General features: G+C 42.0%; 1 protein-coding gene across 6 annotated transcripts in view; it reads right to left on the bottom strand.

Annotated features, from left to right (window-relative positions):
• The window catches only part of RHOBTB3 (Rho related BTB domain containing 3), a 46,497-nt gene that overhangs the window by 10,203 nt on the left and 17,608 nt on the right, over positions 1–18,686 (bottom strand). For 3 of the 6 annotated variants that reach the window (XM_065046556.1, XM_065046557.1, XM_065046562.1), the window contains 6 exons: positions 16,046–16,158; positions 14,273–14,384; positions 11,032–11,205; positions 9,554–9,720; positions 8,616–8,712; positions 256–3,773 (listed from right to left, as the gene is read on the bottom strand). In XM_065046556.1, the coding sequence (XP_064902628.1) occupies positions 3,658–3,773; positions 8,616–8,712; positions 9,554–9,720; positions 11,032–11,205; positions 14,273–14,384; positions 16,046–16,158 (779 nt within the window). In that variant the 3' untranslated portion in view covers positions 256–3,657. Of the gene's footprint in view, positions 1–255; positions 3,774–8,615; positions 8,713–9,553; positions 9,721–11,031; positions 11,206–14,272; positions 14,385–16,045; positions 16,159–18,686 lie in introns of those variants that run through there. The other 3 variants (XM_065046559.1, XM_065046560.1, XM_065046558.1) reach the window with 3 other exon arrangements.

Raw genomic sequence — 18,686 nt, 5'->3', positions numbered from 1 at the left:
AAGAGCTGGCTGAGATTAGGAAATCCAGGGTGAAGAGGGAAAGGGAAAGGGGGAGGATGAACCCAGATGCTTTGGGTGGACGGGGCTCTGAGCAGCCTGAGCTGGTGAAGATGTCCCTGCTCATGGGGCACTGGGTGAGCTTTTAATGTCCTTCCAACTGAAAATATACGATTCTATGATTCTAACATGCTACAAAAATATTTCCAGTGTAACACTGAAATCTCTAATGCACATGGGTAAATTATCACATGATACTGACTAGAGATTTTTTTTTTTATTTTCTAACAAAATTTTACATAGTCAACCTAAAACCAAGTACAATTTAGTCAGAGTATGTAAAAAGCAAAACATACAACCATTTCAGCACATGGTTAATAAAATAGCTTTTCTTCCTTCTCTCTTTTTATTTATTTTTTAAATCAAATCAATCAAATACAGCAAGAACTAAAGGACAATAGCAGAGGTTTTTACCTGACTGTGTCAGTCTCTGGCAAGCTTCTTGCTAGCTTGGGACAAGCACACACATGTATTGGTACAAGTATTATACGGTGCGATCTGTTGTTCAAAAAACCATCTTCTAGATGTGAATTTAGAGAGTTAGTTCTAATGACGGACTCGGGATTCAAAACTCCACTTAAATCTAAACCTGAAACTGTAATCCCAACCCTCTAAGTCCTGCCTGAGGGCACCCAGGTTGACCACTGGCCTCTTTCTTTGACTTCTACTCTGTCCTTGAGGTTGGGAGATGCTGGGATCTGTGCTTAAATAACTTTGTTTTTCCCCTTGCCCCCCCATCTGGTCCCTGATTTTTGCTTTATACCATAGTGAAAAGGGTGTTTTTTCATATCATAGCAATTTTTACTTTATATATACCACACAAAGTTGTCATAAATACCAAACTTAGTCCTGCCCTAATTCCTGACTGTCTGATACTGTCCTCATGCCTCCACTTAAAAAAATTGCTGATGACTCATCATCATTTACTTTCAGTCATGTTTCTGAATGCCAAAGTATTAGTTTTTAAAATAGCTTTAAGGTAAACGCATTAATACAGAAAATCATCACACAGCTTAGAAATAAGAATTTATAATAAGAATTCTTCTAAGAATTTAAATTTATCATATGGCCTGTGTCTGCAAGGACAACACACCCGCACCTGATACAGGCACCATTATGAGGATACTCAGTAAAAGGGAAAACCGTTTTAATGTCTGAGTAGCAGCATGCATTAATCTGCCAATAAATAATAAATATGTTTACACTGCCTGGCTTCTCTTTATAAAACCTACGCTTACCACTGACTAAAATACACAATAGCAAAATATTTCTCTTGTTTGGTTATAAAGTGTTTGTATTTCCATTAAGCCTATATTTAAATGACTATAAAACATTTACAGGAAGTTAAAAACATTATTTTGTTGCTTTTTATTTGTTCTTAAATTACTGGCAACAGACTAACTGCTAGGAAAAAAAAACCTGGGAAAGTTTTCAAAACACTAAAAATTTAGGACCATGTGCAACACAGACAAACATTCACACAACTTTGTCTCAGTTTTGTACAAGAAGTCAGTATGAGGCATATAATCCGTATTTTTGATAACTGATCTGCTGGTAGAAGCACAAGTTGTGACCAAAGATGCTCTTGGGTGTCCAGGCAACCTGTATTTCACCTTTTCTTTTCGTTTTTGGTTCAGAGCTGAATGTTTCAAAAACCCCATAGCTTTGTTTGTATCTATCCAGTTAACTTATGCCTATTATTTTAAATGTTTACTATGATGATGGGAAATAATGTTTTTTTCACATTTGATTTCAATATGTATTACTTTCCTCTGCATACTTTTTATTTAAAGTTTTTGTTTCTCTTTAGTGGCCTTGAAAATTTAATGTAATACTCTATATTTCAGACTTCCTATATAAGTGGGCTGTAGATAAGTATATCTCATCTTCTAAAGAATTTTAGGGTGAAAATTTAAAAATAAAAATGAATTCTCATTCTTACATAAAAACAACCTCAGAATTTTGAGCCTGCAGCAGCCAGCTGAGTCACAAGATTTTTTATTATTATTGTTATTTTTTCTATCCAAAAATAGGAAAGGAAATACCCTCTCAACCTCTGCAAAACATCACCAGGAAAAGTAAATAAATCTCTATGACTCTAGCATGGAATTTGAAAAGAACAATTCACATATAAACATGTATTGAAATATTTTTAAAAAAGTCTTTCAAGCAAAAAATAAAACAAAAAAAGATTCAGGTCCATAATTTGGTGTTCCATCTGCAGTCTCCAACTACTTTCTAGATGTCCTGTTGCGGACATTGAGGTAACACTAAATAGCATTTTCAGTGTCTTTTCTTTGTCTTTCTAGGCTCAGACTACATAACTAAATTAAATGCAGCTGGCATAGCAGAATTTAAAACACAACAAGACAAGAAGGGTTTAATTCTTTGATAAGATCTCTACTAACAGAAAAACATCTGTGCTCAGACAGATGTGTTATGTAATGGTTGGGTTCATGTTGTCTTTGATATTACTACGTATACACAAGGTGACAACGAATGATTCAGGTTGAGAAAACTCTCGGTACTGTCCACAAGGGTCATCCTAGTCATAATATTTCAGATTTCTCTGTTGTATCTGAGAAAGACTCTACACAGCAAGAAATAATCATGTTTATCTCACATGATGTAGTTTATGGCACATGATGACAATTCAGTTTAAATTGAGTCCCCCCTGGGGAGGGTTGAGCTCAAAGTTGGCATTCCCTGTCCACTTTTCCTCAAAAGGTCACTAGTGTCAATGAGTTTTGCCCCACAAACCTACATAACGTTAAAGACCCCTTCCCTCCCAGTCCCTCCCAGTACAGTATGGATATGCTCTGGTCTGACTTCTTTCCTCCTGGGGAGAAAATAGAATATGACAACACTAGCAAAGGTGTTCTATGAATTATTGAAACAGACTTTCTTCTCCTGTCCACTCGGAAGGAAAATATGTTTAATTTCTATATGTTTGGGAGGCACTAGGGAATATAGTGACACATAGCCATCCTTCTGGAAGTAAAACACCTGCTCATACGACTCTAACAGTTTTAACAAAAGGAACTAGATACTTAACTTGAAGTAGAAAACAAACAGTTACTAAAATGTTTATTAAGCCTACACTTTATTTTGCAAACCAACAGATGATGCAGTAAATTTTTGCATTCTGAAATATTTAAAGAACTTAAGAGCTGACTTCTCAGCTTTCCTGCACTGCCACAATGCTCCTACTGTACACAGATTTACAAAAAACACTGCTTTCAACAGGTGCTGATTTGGCAGGCAGAAATAACCATCAAAAACAATGCAACAAGCAATAAAGAAATAAGAAGGCGGAACAGATGACAGTCATGACACTGTCCCATGCTACGTTAAATCCCCATCAGTGTGAAATCTTTGTGCTTGAAATAAATCTTCATGCTACATTTCTCTGTGCTTTAGGGAAAAAAATAAACAGCGTGGTTTATTATCAAAGCGAGGACCACTAGTAAGTGCACTACAGCAAGGCATACCGCATTGCAGGGAACATCTGGTTTTGCTCTTGATGTGATTATTATGCTCCGTATCATTCCCAGTCTGAGATTTCCCAGTTGAGATGCACTTTGTGTGTGTTCAGGCTTCTTACATCACTGCACAATGGCACTTCTGAGAGTGGACGTAGTTCCTGTACTCTGCAAGCTGCTTCAGGTACAAGTTGGAAGGCCACCTGTGCATCTCTACGAAATTGCGCTCCTCCACTAAACAGAGCAACAAAGGAATTAAATGTAGTATCTAAACAGCACAAATGCACAGGCTGCAAAAAGTCTTTCAAAATAGGTTAAAAAAAGTTAGGGGTATAAATGTGACTAGAAAAGTAAGGATGAGCACTCTCCACTTTGCCTAGAACTTGCCATAGTACAGACAGAAGAGTTAGCACATGATGTTCCCTTGCTTTTAAGTCAACAATAAATAAGTTAGTTAATAAATACAATAGCCATTACCACGATCGGAGAGATTACCCTGAAGATGGATATTCTTCATCTGCAAAAGATAAACCTCCCCCTCTGCTCTGCCTGGGGAGGCCCCATCTGCAGAACTGGGGCCAGTGCTGGGCTCCCCAGGTCAAGAGGGACAAGGAACCACTGCAGAGAGTCCAGGGAGGGACACGGAGATGCTGAGGGCTCTGGAGCATCTTTGTGCTGAGGAGACACTGAGAGAGCTGGGGCTGCTGAGCGGAGAAGAGAAGCTGAGAGGGATGTGATCGATGATCAGTACGGCAGGGTGGTGTCAGGATGGAGCAGACTCTGTTCAGTGGTGCCCAAGGCCAGGGTGAGGGGCACCGGGCACAGACTGAAACACAGGAGGCTCCATGTGAACATGAGCAGACACTTGTTTGCTGGGAGGTGCCAGAGCCTGGCCCAGGCTGCCCAGAGCGGGTGTGGAGTCTCCTTCTGTGAGCCGTTGCACCCCTGGGATCCTGTGTGATCTGCCTGTGACCCTGCGTGAGCAGGGGGGGCTGGGGACACACAGGGCTCACTAACAGCCTGGGGTGCTGTGATAACCAGATGGGGTAATCAACTGTGAGCATTTTTCTACGCTGCAATATATAAAGGAGGGTATTTCAGCCCCTATGCCAATAGTTTGTCTGAAGATCATTGCAAAAAGAGAGGTAGGGAGAGCAATTAATAATTAAACAAAAGTTTTGTATTCTATTGCACGTGTTTTTTGTCACTGATGAAACCATGTAGCAGAGTTTTTAGCTGTATTTTTACATGAAATCCCCTTTGCCTTCGCAGGAATATGCATTTTCATCACTCTACCTCAGAATTTCCCAGGTCAGCCTGCAGTGGTTGCCTGGTCCTTTGGGGGCTCTGACCAAGCAGGACAGAGACCAATGCAGAGCAGAGACTGCAGCTCGGGGAGGGCTGAGGTCAGTGAATTTACAGGAACAAAGGGCTGCCAGTGGCACCTTCCCACTCGCCTTGTGCAACAGGCAGGGCTGCTGCTGAAGATTTCAGCCATCAGAAAGATACCAGAGAGCTGGCGCACCATGCTCAGTTGCTCTCCTGGATCCCTGAGGTGATAATAGTACCACAGAATCATTTCAGTTGGAAGAGACCCTCAGGATCACAGAGTCCAACCATAACCTAACCCAACTCTGGCACTAACCCATGTCCCTAAGAACCTCGTCTAAATGTCTTTTAAACCCCTCCAGGGCTGGTGACTCCAGCACTGCCCTGGGCAGCCTGTTCAGTGCTCCACAGCCCTTTGGGGAAGAAATTGTTCCGACATCCAACCTCAACCTCCCCTGGTGCAACTTGAGGCCGTTTCCTCTGCTCCTGGCGCTTGTTCCTGGGGAGCAGAGCCCGACCCCCCTGGCTCCAAGCTCCTTTCAGGCAGTTCAGAGATCAGAAGGTCTCCCCTCAGCTCCTGTTCTCCAGCTGAACCCCCAGGTCCCTCAGCCGCTCCATCACACTTGTGCTCCAGCCCCTCACCAGCTCTGTTCCCTCTTCTGCACTCTCTCTAGTGCCTCAATGTCCTTCTGAGGATGAGGGACCCAGAACTGCCCCCAGGATTCAAGGTTTGTCCTCCCCAGGTCCCAGCACACGGACGGTCACTGCCCTGGGCCTGCTGGCCACCCCAGTGCTGGTACCAGCCAGGATCCTGTGGCCTCTTGGCCACCTGGGCACACGCTGGCTCATGTTCAGCCGCTGTCACCAACACCCCCAGGGCCTTTTCCAGCCGCTCTTCCCCAGCTGCAGCGTTCATGGGGTTGTTGTGACCCCAGTGCAGGACCCGGCACTCGGCCTTGTTGAACCTCAGACAATTGGCCTCAGCCTATCGATTCAGCTGGTCCAGATCCCTCTGTATGGCCTTCCCACCCTCCAGCAGATCTCCAGTATAAGTTGGGAAATGACCTATTGCAGAGCAGTGTAGGGAAAGGGACCTGGGGGTCCTGGGGACAGCAGGGTGACCATGAGCCAGCACTGGGCCCTTGTGGCCAGGAAGCCAATGGTACCTGGGGTGGGTTAGAAGGGGGTGGTCAGTAGGTCAGAGAGGTTCTCCTGCCCCTCTGCTCTGCCCTGGGGAGACCACACCTGGAATATTGTGTCCAGTTGTGGCCCCTCAGTTCCAGCAGGACAGGGAACTGCTGGAGAGAGTCCAGCGCAGCCACCAAGATGCTGAAGGGAGTGGAGCATCTCCCGTGTGAGGAAAGGCTGAGGGAGCTGGGGCTCTGGAGCTGGACAAGAGGACACTGAGGGGTGACTCGTTCATGGGGATCAATGTGGAAAGGGGGAGTGTCAGGAGGATGAAGCCAGGCTCTTCTGGTGACAACCAGTGACAGGACAAGGGGAAATGGGTGCAAACTGGAACACAGGAGGTTCCACTGAAAGAGGAGAAGCAACTTGTTGGGGTGAGGGTGGCAGAGCCAGGCCCAGGCTGCCCAGGGGGTTGTGGAGTCTCCTTCTGTGCAGACATTCCAACCCGCCTGGACACCTTCCTGTGTAACCTCATCTGGGTGTTCCTGCTCCATGGAGGGATTGCACTGGATGAGCTTTCCAGGGCCCTTCCAGCCCCTCACATTCTGGGATTCTGTGATTCTGTGAACACTCCCACCCAGCCTGGTGTCATCTGCAAACTGACTGAGGGTGCTCTCGATTCCCCATCCAGATCATTGATAAAGAGTTTAAGCAGAACTGGCCCCATACTGATCCCTGGGGACACCACTCATGACCGGTCGCCAACTGGGTTTGGCTCCGTTCACCGCAACTCTTTCGGCCTGGTCCTCCACGTTGTGCCATGCAGTCTTGAGTAAGAAAGGGAGACTACCTGTAACTAGGTCTGCGAAGTGTGGTCCCATCATAATGTGCCTGTGAGTGTTTGTGCCCTGGCAAGCCGGATAAGCATGATTTCATTCCATCCATATATATTTTCTTACATATCCTTATTTCTTTCCTGTGTCTGTCTCAGTGCAAGTGATACAGCAGAGAGTCTTGACCCCTCAGTGCAAGAGACTCAGAGGGAGCAGAAGGATGAAGGGCAGATTGCTGGGTGTGTGGACACAAAAACTCAAAGTTATCCTCTAGTGTGGTACCCTTGTCCTTTGAGTCAACATACAGGCGCTTACCAAAATGGCCAGCCTGGTATCAGCGAGCGGCCAGAGACCTCAGAAATCTCACCTGACTGCTTTAGTACCGCCCTCCATCAGCCCTGGGTGCTCCACGAATGGTGGAAGCATGGAAGGAAACTGCAGGTGGTGGCAAAGCAAAGGTCTGGGGAGGTCACACTGCAACTGTTCATCCCACAGCACCTGCTGGTGAGTGCTGAGAAATGATGCTTATCAGAAGCATCACTGTGTAAGTTTCAAAATATATGCAGCCTGATAGCCGTTGGGATAACTGCAGTGTGGAGATAGAAGTGCCATTGCTCTAACTTTCCACGGCAGTAAAAAAACAACAACAAAAAGACAAACAGACAAAAACCCACACACATTCAATAAGCTATATGAATAAAGTGATATCCCACTGGGGAATGGAAAAATGGGTAAGCAGATGTGCCTAGATAGAGCCCTGTAGGGACCGTAAGCCAGAAGGGTCTCTGTGCACTCCTGGCTACCCAGGGGAAGCCAGAGGCAGCCTCTGTCTTCACAAAACGCAGAGGACAACCTGATCCCTGCAGCTTCAGGAGAACCACAGGGTGGTTGAGACCAAAACCCTGTAGTGAGGGAGATCCCACAAAGTGTCACCCTGTCACCTGAACCAGCAACAAGGGAAGCAGATCAAGTCCACTGTGGACCAGCCCCACTGATGGGTGACACAGGTGCCCTGGTCTACCGAGTTTAATCCAGATCTCCCTATACAAAGTGGACATTTCAGAAGATGCACCGATGGGCAGCTGGAAGATGAATTTCAAGTCCAAACACGTCAAGGAGGACCTAGATCTCCTTCCTTTGCTCCTAATGATTACACAGTTATCTATCATCACACATACATATATGAGCCTTGCAAATACGGAAAGAGGACCTTTGATGTACTTTGGACCAAACAGAGCTTCAGATCACTAACAAGAAAACCCTTTTCTGCAATACACTGGCCCATTACCAATGGTGTGAGTATGAACCAAGGGTCAAAGAGATGCACACGTCAAGATCACCTTTGTCAGGGTGATGAAAAATCCCATCATCAATGAGCAAAAGTTTCTAGAGTTACATATCAGGAAACAAATATACCCTTTGGGAAAGTAAATAACACTTCCCTGGAAGAACCTGGGTTTACCTACTTGAATGACATTAATTATTTGATTTCATGAAATCTGCTAGAGAGTACTGTAAGAATCCTGTTTTCTTCAAAGAAAACCCCAATCCTTAAGGAGCAGGTACTGGAAGTGACTCATTGATTCAAATGTACAAACGGAACAAAATTAGGTACATAAGCTGGCAGGGTGAACCATCCAGCTCGGACTCTGGACTAAACTAGAATGTATATCCTAAAGAAATCCCAATCATCTTCTCATGCAGAAGTAGTACTGTCCAGTACCTCGCTTCCGATCTAAGCAGAAAGTAAAAACATCTATTGTTTTAAAAGTAATTGATAAATTACCTGAAAGATCTTGAAATTCAGGCTTTTGACTGAAGATGAGGTAGTTAGTGGCAATAAAATGAAGAAGCCAGGTTGAGAGACAATCAGAATTGTGAAACTGCAAGAAGGAAACACAAACACCACTTAATGCTGTTATGTCTATAACACAACTATACCTTGCATGCCAAAATATTTCAGATTTCCACTGTTTACTAAATAAAGTTTTGGCTGTAGGAGATAATGAAGGAAACGATGTTGATGGAAACATGTAAACAGATGGAGACCCAAGAACAAACAATAAAACTCGCTGTCCCAGAGGTGTGATCCAACCCCTGGGGCTCCTTTGGTCATGAATCTTCAAAATCTCTGTTTTATGCACAGAAGCAGAGCTTCAGAAAAAGGAACGTGAGGAGCATGTCATGATGGTTTTGTTGTCTCCTCTTTCTCCACAAAACGCTGTTCATTTGAGACAATACCCTGCCTGAGACTTGCAAACAGTTCAGTTTTTATTTTCCTCTTCTGTTTACACAATCTCTTTTTTTCAGCCTCTAATATTTTCATGGTTTTTATGTATTTCACTCAATATTCAATCAGGTTAGATCTCCTTTGCCGCTTACATATTGCATATTTTCTTTTTGACCAAAAGAGAAAGTAGTGCCTCTTCATTTGCCTAAAACACACCTTATCTGGCAAAAGCTGCAGTTAAGCCAAATTACAACAATATGTCCTCAATGAAGCCAGTTGCACAAATTATGGTATAAATGCAATAAAAGGCTGAAGAAGGCTTTATTTTAGCCAATCCTGTGCCACCAAATATCCCTAATCAGGATTACTTATCAACGCTTAGGAAGGGAAATTATTAAGATCTTAAAAATCTTAACAATTACATTTTAAGAACAAGCAAAAAAACCCCACTGAAGCCAATATACATATTCTTATCTGGTGTATTCAACACACACCTTGGCCTTTTTGAGCAAGCTGACAATACTGAGGCTCGTGGACGCCAGTTCCCTGCTCGGCATGCTCTGGAGCTGCGTGATGATGTAGAGCTCACAGATGTGCTGGAGTCTCATTACCTGGTACATCTCCGCGCAGATCAAGAGGGACATGGCCTGGAGAATACTGGCTGAAAAACGACAACAAAAATTCACATGTATTTTACCTTTTCGACAAAATTATCAGAGCCACTTTTCACTGAGCTGCCTTTTAAACGCCTAACATTGAACCCAAAATCAAACTGCTGTCGATCACCTTCTTTTATTTTTCATTATCATAATTAAAAGTTTCTGTATTCTATATAGAATATATTCTATTTTCTATATTCTGTAAGTTTTCTATCTTATTCCAGATAAACTATTTAATTAACACAAAAAGAGTAGTTAGTACTTTTTAGAAAGCAAATGTAATAAAATATTCTCAATATCCTGTATCTCCAAGATGCTAAGTCAAGTGCTCCTGGCCTATTTAAAGTGATGATTAATAAGAGGATTTAGCTTTCTAACTTCTCTTTGAAAAAAGAACTTCTGTGATACATGTACAAGAAAATATACAGGGTCTTTCAAAAAGATGGACCCAATTTCAAAGATACAGAGGGGATTTCGAATTGGGTCCATCTTTTTGAAACATCTGTAAAAAGGCCCAAAAGAAGATGGAGCTACCATATTAAAAAAAAAGAATAAAAAAATTGTATGGCAGTTACATATTTAAACTGATAGACAAGGAGATGTTAGACTGGAAAGAGAAACATACAGAAAAACAAAGAATAGCATAGAATTATTTGAAAATGAAACCAAAAGCAAAAATATATATCGCAACATCATTCATCACATCACAGGAAAATAGCTGGTTTTAAATCATATTTCTTATTTAGAATGTAGATTTTCGTTAAAAAAGACAAAGATTAAAACACAAAGAATACTCTAGTTCATTTTTTCTTGATAAATACTCCATTTGACACACTTTTCCTAGTTTTACATAGAAATAAGATATCCATGAGTATAAATAAGGTATTCTTCCAATTTAACCTTCCTTATGTTAAACTTATCAAAATATATGCTAAACAAAACACCATTTTAAAATAAAACCCAGAATTAAGATTAGAAAGCAGAATTATTGTGATGTAGAAACAAAATTCCAAATATTGCGATGGACCAGAGATAAAATGTCAAAGTTTGAGTCTTGCTCAAGCACCAAAAAATACAGCATTTTATTGACGGTTTTTGTTCTGCCTGCAGTTGATCTTACTTCAATAAGGCTGATTTATTTGTTTATTGCACAGTATGAAGAAGTTGCTTTTCTTGATGCATTATACTTGAAAACATTGGCATTTTTCGGCGAAATAAGTGCAGCAGCAACAAGGCAGCAACTTTACTTTCTATTAATGAGTCACTGCAGAAAAATAAATGACAGACATACGTGTGTTTTTAGATTCTCTTACCTGGGCAGCAGGAGTCGGTATAAAGATACTCGAGAAAGGAGAGGAAAGTGTCTTTGGAAACCCCGTACACTGGGACCAGGATGCTGTTTGCTTCTAGATAATTTCCATTAAACATAGCGGCCATGACCTCGCAGCGAGCCACCAGAACTGCCCTGTGCGCTGGTACCGTGGCGCCTGCGGGACGCAAATTAAAACTCGTGATCGTTTTATATGCACAGAAACATCTTGATTTTGAAGTGGGTATTTTCTTAGAAGGTGTTTGCTTCACTGAAGCCAATTAAAGTGTTTAAAATTAACCATATCGAACAGATAACCAATAGCGCACTCAGTTTATACCAGTCAAGATATTTACATTTGCCTAGTAGCCAGCAGAAAACAAAAGGAAATACCAAATTTATTATGACAACCTGCTCCCAACACCAGGTGCTCCAAATAGGCCAAACTTTTATCAGTCAGAAAGTCTTTCAACTAGTAAAAAATCTGACACCACTGTCGTTACACCATTTTACATGAACTGAACCTCTGTCCCGCTGCATAAATACACAGCACAGTGAATTACTATGCAAATGAGTAATTTGCTTTCATCAGTAACCCCACTGGTAATGAATGTGTGTTCCAGAAGTCAGACTTTCACACAACTGCAAAAGCAGAGAAAGGCAAATTATCCCAGATGAAACTCCACTAAATCCATTAAGCATGTATGAATTTAACCAGATTAAGTGTTCTGTCTAAATGAATTTCCTGATGGCTACCTTACAAAAATAATGCTGATCAATCTTATAATCAAACTTATAATATACAGATCAACTGATAAGCAACATAAATATACTATAAATATTTATACAGAAGTTACTATCCTAATTTCCTCAACCACAACCCTACCACCCACCTAATTCCTTGAAGACATTTGACACCTTTTGATTTTTGTTCTATTTCTATTCACCTGTGTTTATACTTCCAAATTACCTAAGCTGCATACAAAATAGGTATATTTCTATATAGAGAGGAGACAACAATGCCATTATACATTTACTCACATAACATGAGCAGTGGACGGTGCAGAAGCGGTGTTAGGTGTACATGCAGTTCTACATGCAATTGGATACTTACCTACTAATTAGGAGGTTTGGCCACATTATGAGTCTTTATACAGACATAATGGGCTCCCATTTTCAACATCTCCCATGTGCTTTTCTGAGCTGGAAAGCTCAAAGCAACCCCCAATATTCAAGGAATTAGTTGAAGACTTAAAAATCTATTTGCCTGATCAAGATTAAAGCCTCCGGTGTCTCTTAGTAATTATTTAATTTTAATACAATTATTGTGGCTAATGAATTAGAGAAAAAGTCTTGGAAGATTTATCAAGCACTAGGAAAACAGTAAGCATACTTTTTAAAAAGTACTTGTCACCCCATTCATTCAGCAGTAATTTTTTTTTCTGTGAAATATATATAGCAGTGGTATGGTTTCATCAGCTTCCCACAGAGTCTCTCTGCGAGTGGGACAGAGATGAATTGTTCATGTAATTAAACTCAGCATCAGTATTTTGTTCTCCTTTTCAAATACCTTTTTGGGGTTCTTGCTGCATATTGAACAGAATGCCTAGAAAGAATCTGCTTGTCTTCAGGTACTTATGTTTGAGGAATTAACGCTTCATATTTGTGCATGAGATTTAAAGCTGAAAATAACTGTTGAATCCTAAAAGAATATTGCTGCATGAAGTGTGAGCATGGACAAAACGGGAAAATCATGAGCGTTTAAAAACCATCTCATACTTATTCTCGCAAAAGCATGTGGCACTTTTACCCCCCTGCATCTTTATTTTTAAGGGTGAGCACATTTTATTTCCAGAAAAAGAAAAACAACAATGACAACTACCACAACAACAGCAAAAACAAAAAACCAGCTGTGACACTGCAGCATATTGGTGCACCCAAGCACATTCTTTGCAGACAAAAAGGGGAAAAAAGATGGTTTCATTGTCCATGTCTATGCTGAGGAGCACCTGGCATCTTCGTGAGCCTGTCTTTGTAACGCCACCAACTTCTTAGAATCATAGAATAGTTCTGATTGGAAAAGATCTTTAAGATCATTGAGTCCAACTGTTAACCCAACACAGCCCAGTCCACCTCTACCCCACATCCCTGAGAACCTCATGTCCGTCTGTCCAGCCCTCCAGGGATGGTGACTCCAGCACTGCCCTGGGCAGCCTGTTCCAATGCCCCACAGCCCTTTGGGGAAGAAATTGTTCCCACATCCAACCTCAACCTCCCCTGGCGCAACTTGAGGCTGTTTCCTCTGCTCCTGGCGCTTGTTCCTGGGGAGCAGAGCCCGACCCCCCTGGCTCCAAGCTCCTTTCAGGCAGTTCAGAGATCAGAAGGTCTCCCCTCAGCTCCTCTTCTCCAGCTGAACCCCCAGGTCCCTCAGCCGCTCCGTCACACTTGTGCTCCAGCCCCCCACCAGCTCCGTTCCCTTCTCTCCACTCGCTCCAGCACCTCAAGGCCTTTCTTGGCATGAGGGGCCTAAAACTGCCCCCGGATTCGAGGTTTGGCCTCCTCAGTGCTCAGCACAGCGGAAATTTTAAACTTAACAGACTGTTCCAGACAAGTCAGCATGGAAATCCGTCCCCTGCTCCCCCTCATCTTTTTAGTCCTGGCCGCAAAGTGGACTAGATGATAATTACCATCATCTCAACAGACTTCTTTTAATTATTAACAACAAAAAAGCCCACCAATAACAAGTGCAGACGTGGCCACCAGGATCCATGCCTCTCCAAGGTTTGGTGCTGGATAGAACCCTTGGGTACGTCCTGGTGTTTGCGCAAGTGGGAACGTGAGGAAGACAAATAAGTTTTTCAATAAAATCACCATCCTCTGTGATGCAAACCCTAGTTTAGACTGTCTACCTTGGTGCTACGCCATGGCAGGAGCCTTTCCTGCAGAACACCCCTCGTTCTGCTGAACCTGTGAGGGCACAAAGTCTACCATGACAGGCAGAGGACACTCGTATGGGCTCAGCCCTGATAAACCAGTTTGAGAGTGGACACTGCTGTAAAGCACCCATAGGGACAAGCATTAGCTCTAGGGAAAAAACACTTTTCACAATGATAACTAAGCATATGCATGGTCTTAGTTTTGATGCAACAGAAAACACGGCCATCTTCATTTCCCCTTCTTCTGCAGAGAGGACATAAGCTGGAGGAGCAGTGGTGTCCATGTGAACAGAAGCAGTGGTACTGTACCTTGTATTTTGAAGATGACATCAGCCAGGACAGGCGTATTAAAGAACAGCCTGAGAGAAGTATTGTACAGCCGCTTTATCTGGTGAGATCTGCAGTCCTTTACAGCGTTCAGCTGCAAAACAATTTATAAATATTAATATTAATATATTAATAAAATATTATTAATAAAACACTGCCATGGAAGATTACAAAACACTGCCCACAGAAGAATACAAACCATGGTTTATATAGGGAAACTAAGCAGCAGCCTTTCACTGCCTGCTTTGTGTTCTTCTGCTAATGCCTCTTACATGTGCAATACTCTGCAATTATCTTTATAATTTAATTTCCTTTTCCTCACAGCACAGCAGCTCCAAGGCATCTTTGTCTCCTACACTCACATTCCAGCTCTTCCCTTGGTACCCTCTGGGCTGGCAAAACTCCCCCATCCAACATCTCTGGGCAGCTTTAACTGCATCACGAATTTTCTGGACCCCAAAGTTTCTCGCACCTGCTCTGTTTGCACCCGAAGCTGCAGAAGCGCAAGGTCTGAGGGCTCTGTGGGGAAGACTGATGGGACACAAGTCCAACCCCAATATGATGCGGCACACGTATGCAAGGCAGCCAGAAGCTGTGTGTTTTTTGATATTGTCCTGGCGTTGCCTCCACAGAGGCAGAGGGAGCTCACGGGCTGACATGCAGAATTCTCTTCTGACAATCTGGGCGTGCTCACATCAAGAGCCTCCAAAACCCAGGACTTCCACTTAGTTTTTCAGTTTTGTTTTTCTTACTTTAAAAATTGAATCTAAGCTACCAAAAGGAACACCGCCAGGATCATAGTGCTAAATCGCAACAAGCAAAATTCAGGTGAGATTGAATTGACGGTTAAAATTTTGTCTGAATTATTTAATTAATTGTTATAAGGAAAATCTCAATTTTTACCTGGTCCTCATGTCTTCAAAGAAATACTTCTAAGTACGAAATAAAAGTACCTCAAAGGCATAGCAAAACCACAGAAGAAACAACAGCTCATGCTTATTTTCTTAAAAGTTTTCGGGACTTTCCCAGTCCAAGCCTATTAATGTTTTAGCTGTGGACACTTAGGACTGACAAGTCTACAGCTGAGCAACCAGAAGCTTAAAACAGCTAAGAAACATTTTGAGTTTCGTATTATCTCAAGACAGTCCAAGTTAATTTCTCATTTAAATCAACAGAAATACTTTCTGCAAGTTCTATAGTACCAGGGAATATATGAGCTCTATCAGCTAATGGCTGTTAAAATTGATTCTGTATTGTAACTCTTTATTAAGGTAATAACGTGACACAGATCACATTTTACTGTGAAGTTGTCTGCTGAATTAAATACACTGAGCTATAGACAGATTTCCACCTCACAGCACTTAGAAGAGGAATCAACTCTTCTGATCTACTCCAGAAACATAACTTTTGGCACATACTCAGCAAAGCCAGGCTTTGCTAGGCAGCTTCTATCAGATGAGAATTAGAAGCACATAACCATGTTGTTAGACAATGTGCAGAGTTGTGAATATGAGCAACACTTCTAGGACAACCACTTGTGTGTTAACAATTACATTAATTCTGCACATCAGATCAGCATCTCTGTGTTTCTGTTTTGTTCTTGTCTGTGAACAACCCACTGTTAAAATAACAAAAACTGGGTAAGCCGGAGTTTAAAATGGACTGACAAGGAAATCTTGTCTGCAAAACAATTTCCCAAAAACCAAAGTAAACCAAAGTAACTAATAACAGTTACCCCAACAGAGTTAGATGTACCTTCCCTGGAGTTTTCAGGATGCATTTAACTTTCTCAAGCACTTGTTCAGTTTCTTCTGGGTCCTTCAACTTCTTTTTTATATCCTCTTCCAGCCGTTCCCACTGGAAAGCACCTGTCGCAAGACCAGGAAAAGCTGGGTTGCAAATCAGCAATGCACAGGCCTTAGCAGGCAGAGGGAAAAAATATCCATGGAAAACAGATCCTGCAGAAACTGTATTTTTTGCACATACTTAGATCTTTTTGCTTAGGAAGGGCAAAATGCAACTCTTGCACAATAAAACTTCCCTGGTACTTTTACAAGAATCCAATTAAGTGCAGAGAGACCAGAGCATCTCCTTTGCTTTCAAAACTGATGTCTGGATTTGTCCCTGTTTGATCACTACATATTGCATTCTGAAAAAAATCCTGAATGTTTCAATATTAACAGAAATTATCCAGCTTCTGTTCCTAATGCTGGTTGGATTGCTTTGCAGGTGTCTGAACCAGAAGAGCTTCATGCACAGTTAGAGTTTGAATAGCGGTATGTAAAAAACCCAGCAAGTTTGCAGTGTAATTTGTTTATTTCTTGTTTTTAGAGTCAAAACCTTGATATGCTTTCAGGGCCCACCCTAGCTTTCTTGGAAAAACTGAAAGTGTTGGTTGACATTAAAATAAACATAATTTATCCCTATAAATTTTGCTGGAGTGAGTCTCAAAGACACCATGGGGTTTTTTTGGTACCTTTCAGCTCTAATTCCCAGGGCTGTGCAGCAAAGAAGAGTCAGAGAAAGAAAAAGCTCAGGGTAAAGCACAAGCCAGCCCAGTCCTGGAAGCTGCAGAAAAGACTGAAACAGCACATACAGCATTCGGCGTCTTTAGCGTTGTCAGCTCCTATGTGTACCATGTGGATGGTGTTTATAACCCCATGGGCATAATGTCGTGGTCCTGAAAGGCTGAAAATGATGACACTGCCTCGTAACCTGATCTGTTCTCAGCCCATGCATCAAACGTCTTTGAAAGACATCGTCACCTCTCAAAGGTGCCAAACAGTGCAATGACCTTTGCCAATGACCTTCGCCAATGACCTTCGGGTCGGGAGCTGTGATGCACAGCAGAGTTTCGTCTACAACTGTGCAAAGTTTCCCACCTCTTTGGTTGAAATAAACAAAACTAAAATTAATACAAAGAAAGCAGCAGACACACTTATATTTCATCTGCTGAAATTCCAGGTTTAATCCTCTATTCATGATGCCAGTAAATCAATCCATTCACACTGAAAAAAATTCTGCATCTGTTCTTTGTATTTGACGCTGGTTTGGAAAGAACTGGAAGGGATGTTTTCAATTACAAACTCTAATTGAAACCTGAAAGAGTTTTCCTTCTGTCTTCATAAGTCAGCATCTGCATCTCAGCTACTAAGCAGAGATTGACTAAGCTTCTTTATGGATGCAGCTCTAACAATCTATTAATATAATTATTTTGGACTTTTAAAAATTGTAGATAAAACCAGAATGCACCATTAAAAAACTGTCTAACTCTTTCAATATATATGCATAAATGTTCTTATGTACTGACAGCTTGCAAAATATTTAATAATGAACAAATTACCATCACATACTTCCAGAAAAAAAAAAAATAAAAAAAAATTCTCTTTCACCTGAGGATTCCTGAGCAACATTTAGGTAGAAAAATATCAGTTTCATATTAACAGACAACTGGGATTAGCAGGTGAGGTCTTTGGTCATTGCTTGTACTGAATCGGCAGCAAAACTTATGCAGAGTGTCAGAGCCCCCTGCAACCCAACCAGTTATTACTGTTTTCAGCAGCGCCATATGCTAAAGAGAAATTACTTCAGTTTTCTTAAGTAGCCCTTCACTCTCATCGATGTGATTAGAACATACAATCATTTAAAATAATTTAAAAGTGCATGATCTACAACTGTCACAAATTCTGGATGTTTTTGGCAGAGCTTTTGAATAGTATTGGTGTTTGGTTATGGACTTAGTTCAATAAAATATTGCACTTAATTTATGTTAATTAGATCTGGAACGAAATCAATTTTCATTTCATCTAGGTGAAAGGCTTTTTTCACATAGACATTGTTCACCCCTCTGCTCCGCTCTGCTGAGACCCCCCTGCAGTGCTGGTCCAGCTCTGGGTCCTCAGCACAGGACACACATGGAGCTGCTGGAGAGGGGCCAGAGGAGCCCCAGGAATGACCCGAGGCTGGAACAGCTCTGCTGGGGACAGGTGAGAGAGCTGGGGTGTTCACTGGAGAAGAGAAGCTCCGGGACACCTTAGTGCACCTTTCAGTGCTTAAAAGGGGCCCATGAGAAAGATGGGACAGACTTTTGAGCAGGGCCTGTTGTGACAGGACAAGGGGTGATGGTTTAAACTAGAGAGATTTAGGCTGGACATGAGGAAGAAATTATTGGCCCTGAGGTGGTGAGAGCCTGTCCCAGGTTGGCCAGACAGGGCAATGATCCTGAGGGTCTCTTCCAACTGAAATAATTCTATGATTCTATGATTCTATGTACAATAAAAGCAATGTAATGAATAGAGAACTGGGTCCTCTGTGCCACTGAAACTATTCAGTTGAGGAGCAGCTCAACTAGGAACTGGGTATGTCTACTTGTGGAGTTGAAAATATCTCAGGAAAG

Source organism: Columba livia, chromosome Z, assembly GCF_036013475.1.
Source record: "Columba livia isolate bColLiv1 breed racing homer chromosome Z, bColLiv1.pat.W.v2, whole genome shotgun sequence".
Lineage (NCBI taxonomy): Eukaryota > Metazoa > Chordata > Aves > Columbiformes > Columbidae > Columba > Columba livia.
The sequence above is the reverse complement of the archived record's forward strand: the minus strand, read 5'-3'. Positions and strand labels throughout refer to the sequence as shown.